The 5,033-nt window shown below is 41.5% G+C and overlaps 1 protein-coding gene across 1 annotated transcript; it reads right to left on the reverse strand.

The window, feature by feature from the left end:
• Nucleotides 1–663: 663 nt before the first annotated feature.
• On the reverse strand, nt 664–1,593 carry LOC127188555 (olfactory receptor 4X1). Its single transcript, XM_051144991.1, has one exon. The coding sequence runs from the start codon at nt 1,591–1,593 to the stop codon at nt 664–666; it is 930 nt and encodes a 309-aa protein (XP_051000948.1).
• Nucleotides 1,594–5,033: the final 3,440 nt, after the last annotated feature.

The following is a 5,033-nucleotide window of genomic DNA, read 5'->3' on the forward strand; positions in this document are numbered from 1 at the left end:
TTCTCTCTCATTTTACCACTACAAAAGTCAAGGTAAGAGGAAGCATTTGACATGGGCCTGGTTCAGGGCACTTACTTATAATCATTTATTCACAGTTACTTAGAACCCATGATATTTGTTTAGTCTCTAATATATTCATTCACTTAACACGACTTTGTTATTTTCTCAAGGTTTTGAATTCTGTTTGTATTATAGTACTACACAACTTCCAAAATTAACACTTGAATGGAAACTTGCAGTCCTAAGATAAGAAAATGCTTTCAGGATAATGTTTCTGGAACACCTGGAACACCTCTAAATTTCTTCATTGTTTCATCTCTGATAACTGGTATTCACTCAATCATTCACTCAGTAAATATTAATGGAATGAAGTGCAAAGCAGTGAACCCTGCCTCTTGTTCTTTATCCCCAACTTGCCCAAACTGACCTGGGATCCTGAGAACGTTCACTTTCTCCAGACTTGCCATCGGCCTCAAGGCTACTGTGACACTAGAATATCCCTCTTACTCCATTCTAAATATTTTCACTCTTTTTATATTGTCATAAAGATGAGGAAATGGAAATTTCAATAAGGCCACTGCCAGAGGAGACAGAGAACAAGCAGGTGGGATCTGAGGTAGCCCCAACTTCTCATCTCTATTGTCCCTGTTTTGCCCAGATTTTCTATTTCTCTTCCCAAGCCACCTTCCTCCACACAAGTCTCTTCATGGCATTTTTCACCTCAGTGTTTCTGAAAGAGTAAATAATGGGGTTCAAGAGAGGTGTGACAACCGTATAAAAAACCGCCACAACCTTGTCCACAGGGAGGGTGGTGCAGGGTCTCATGTAGACAAAAGAGCAAGGAATGAAAAACAGCCCCACCACGGCCATGTGAGAGGCACAGGTAGAGAGAGCCCTAAGTCGTCCTTCGGCCGTGTGGCTCCTCAGGGAAAGCAGAATCACCACATAAGAAGCCAGCAGCACCGCAAAGCTGATCACCGAGATGGAACCACCATTGATGATAACCAGCAGGCTAATGAGGAAGGTGTCTGAGCAAGCCAGCTTCAACACCGGGTGGACGTCACAAAAGTAGTGGTCAATGATGTTGGGACCACAAAAGGGCAGCTGGAAAATGAGGAAGGCTTGTCCAGCAGAGTGCAGCAAGCCCCCACTCCATGCTGCCCCCACCAGGAAGCCACACACTCTCCGGTTCATGATGGTGACATAGTGCAAGGGCTTGCAGATGGCCACGTAACGGTCATAGGCCATCACTGTCAGAAGAAAGATTTCAGTGCCACCAAAGAAATGGAGGAAAAATATTTGTGTGATGCAGCCCTGGAGGGAAATTACTTTTCTCTTGAGCAAAGAGTCAAATATGAGTTTGGGGGCTGTGACAGAACAGTAACAGAGTTCTACCAGTGACAAGTAGCTAAGGAAGAAATACATGGGAGAAGAGAGCCCCCTGCTGGCCACGACAGTCACCACAATGAAGCCATTGCCCAGCACAATGGCTATGTACGCCAGGAGAAAAAGCACAAAAATGACCTTTTGTACGTGCTGACTCTGGGAAAACCCCAAGAAAATTATTTCTGTCATGTTGCTTGTAGATGCCATGTTGTAAGGAGCAGTTTCTGAGAGCCTGGAATCATAGAAATTAGAATCAAAACTGGCTCAAAATAAGAGGCATTGTTTTGGGGCTTTGTGGTCTATTGTGTCCTCTCTCTCTCTCTCTCTCTCTCTCTCTCTCTCTCTCTCTCTCTCTCTCTCTCTCTCTCTCTCTCTCTCTCTCTCTCTCCCCAGCCCACTCCCACCTTGTGTCAAGGATTACATGATATAAGTGGCTAAAAGAGCAATTATGTACTCCTTGATATTAGTCTCAGACTGCAGCCAGACTTTGTAGTGATATAACTGCAAATAAATTACCTGACTCTATCCTCACAAATGAAAGGAAGATAAGCATGATGCAGCCCAGAGGAAAATGAGAGAATATTTTGGAGATAAGAAAAACAAGGCTTAAGTTCAGCCACGTACCCAAGGTCACAAATTTCATACTTGGACACAGTTGTTTGCATTTTTCAAAGTGTCTGCCCTGAATCTCCTACTCATAGTGACTTAACAAAAACATATTCCTGCCTGCACCAGAAGGGGATCAACAATTCTACAAGGACTGGATTTCTCAACTCTACTTTGTCTGCAGTTGGTAAAACTTAGCAAGCTCCTGAGTATGTACATGCTAAAACAAAAGTATAAAGTATTGGGGCATAGTTGAGTATTCTTTTATTTACTTTACCACACAATTCATGGCATCTGGGCAAGAGGGGTTACTTAAAGTACTCCCTTAGTGGAGGCAGGTATAGCACCACCTTTAGAGATACGCAGTGTTCCAGGATTCTGCTGCAAAAATCTCCCACTGACACATAGACAGAAGAGGTGGGTGCATGTGTCATATGCAGAAGCCAGAGGGAACGCTCAGATGGAATTCCTCAGAAGTGTCATACACACTTTTTTTTTTTTTTTTTTGAGACAGTGTTTCTTACTTAGCCTGTAAATTCTTCTAGGCTGGCTGGCTAGTAAACCTGGAATGACCACATTTCTCTGCCTCCTCAGCACTAGGCTTAAAAATAAGCACAATTTATTCTTTGTTTGGTTGTTATGGATCAAATTCAAGCCCTCATTCTTGCATAGCAAGCACTTTACCAACTGACCTAGTCCGGTTTGGCTTGAGTTAGGTTGGTTTTAATTTACACTTATTAATATTTAAGGTGTCTCTACAATGTTATCTTTAAAAGCTCAAAATTAAACAGGTTTAGGATAGAACAATAAAGGAACCAGCATCTTCTAAGAGGAAATGAAAAGGTGTTTGAGGGAATTTCATAATGGAGTCATCAGACAAGTTAAGCATGGACAACGATGATGCCGTCTTAGCTGTGGTGTCTAGATAGGTTTAATTCTAAATTAGTATAAATTGGAGAGTAAAGAGTAAAAGACTCTTAAAGATAAGTGCACATTTTTATCAGACAGTAAGATACCTAGACATTTCTGGGATATGAAGTTAATGAAACTTTAAATAGAGATACACATAGGAGCTTTAATTAACCTTCTTCCAACAAACAATTTCCTTGAAAAACCTTTCAGATTATTCCAACACCTACTTTGTGACTTCCTATGGGATATTTCCTATCATATAATTTCATGTACTTTGTGGTTCTGAAAGGTGAGATTGACCCAGCTGCTCTCGTCTGGTGTTCCTTCGTTCCCACTCTTTCTCCAAATATGTATCACAGGAAGGATAGATAAATCCGGCACAGGGGCCTCTTCCTCCACTTTCTTTTACTCAATAACTATAGCAATTGGTTTTGGAAAGAGGTTCACGGGCTTCTCGTCTTACTGAGAGAGACTCTGAAGCCCAGAATCTCATGGTAGATGGCATGGAACTGGGATTAAAAACCAGTTTCACAGCTTATGCTCAATAGTATGTCATCAGCCCACTCCTCCTCTGGTGCTGACCCAAACATGGCTCCATTCTGGAGGCATGCCATAAAGAGCAGAAGAAAAAAAGGCAAAGCCAAGAAAAAAAGGAAAATTTTAAATGACAACAGTGAGAAAATTAACAGTAATGTGCTCAAATTCCAGGGGGCCCCTTGGCCCAGATGTAATGCCTACTGAGATAACCTGTCTCCACAGCTTAGAGGTTCTGATGGGGAAAGCATATTTCTGGAGTCAGACAAGCTTGATGCCAGAAGAAAAATGACCTTTGCAAGATTTGCCTTGGAGACCATGAAGCTTATCACCAATACATAGCCACCAAGAGTTAGCTAAAACTTTAGTGTTTGGCATAGACCCATCAGGTCTCACCAGCAAAACTGCAAACGTTTGAAGGCACCTAGAGCATGCCTTCTATCCTCTGTAGCACTCTACACAGATGTGAGAACAGTACATGGTAGAAAGCAGCTTGGTGTGATCACTGAATCCTCAGCCTATTACTATATATATTAGGAAGCCAAGGCAGCAATGGAGGAGCTCTCAAAATGGACCAGAGACACAGGGTACATGGCCTCAAAAAGCTAACTCTTTGAAAATAAAACTCCAAGCACACCCCAGGAGAAGCTACGTGGCTGAACTTACCTTGGAAATATTTAATTGCCTTGATTCTTAATCTTATCTTCCATATTTTTGTTGTCAGAAAATGGGTTTCTTTTCACAATCACTCCAAGAGAAAAAAAAGGTTTTATTTCATTAGCCATATCTGAAAACAAAGTGGTCAAAGAAATATACACTGTGTGTTACTGTTTGTGAGTCTAAAACTTAGAGGTCTTGGTTCAAGATTATTCTTCAGCAAAATTTGGGTTTATTTTTTTTCTTTTATGTAGCTCTGAGGATTATAACCAATGTTCATTAAGATTACATAAGCATTCAACCGCTGCACCCCATGCCCAGACCCAAAATTCAGATTTCTGCATAGGCTTATCTCCATTCAGGCTCAGATGGACTTGATACCTTTATGTCCTCCAGAGAATGTCAGGTATAAAAAAGTCTTAGCCAAGTCCCTTGGGTTTCTTTAAAGACTATTTCCCAAAAAAAAAGTACATAACAGCAATTAATTTGTAAAGCCAACATTGCAAATTTTTCCTAGCTAGCCATGTTACCAGAAGCTTAGCTAAAAGTGACTGATTATATGACCTTCCCTGAGGCAAGCTACAATCTGACTTTCACCCCTTAATTTAGCCAGACAGTAAAGATTCTAACAAATTGATATCTAAGGCCATCCATCCCATCAGCTGGTAGAGAGCAAATCTGAGAAAGGCTCTCTGCTTATGGAAGCATATGAGGCAGAAGTGTCAACAATGAAATGAGCCAATATAGAGACTGGGTTGCTGCTCAGCGTGCTTACCTGCCATGCAAAAAGTGCCAGCATCACAGAAGACCAGGTATGATGACACATGCCTATAATCCCAGCACTTGGAGGTGATGTCAGGAAGATCAAAAGTTCAAGATCATCCTCGGTTACTTAGCAAGTACAAGACCAGCCTTGAATACATGAGACCTTGATAGAG

The sequence above is a fragment of the Acomys russatus genome, chromosome 4, assembly GCF_903995435.1.
Source record: "Acomys russatus chromosome 4, mAcoRus1.1, whole genome shotgun sequence".
Taxonomy (NCBI): domain Eukaryota; kingdom Metazoa; phylum Chordata; class Mammalia; order Rodentia; family Muridae; genus Acomys; species Acomys russatus.

Coding starts and splice junctions, on each gene's coding strand:
- LOC127188555 (XM_051144991.1), bottom strand. CDS start 1,593: ATGGCATCTACAAGCAACATGACAGAAATAATTTTCTTGGGGTTTTCC.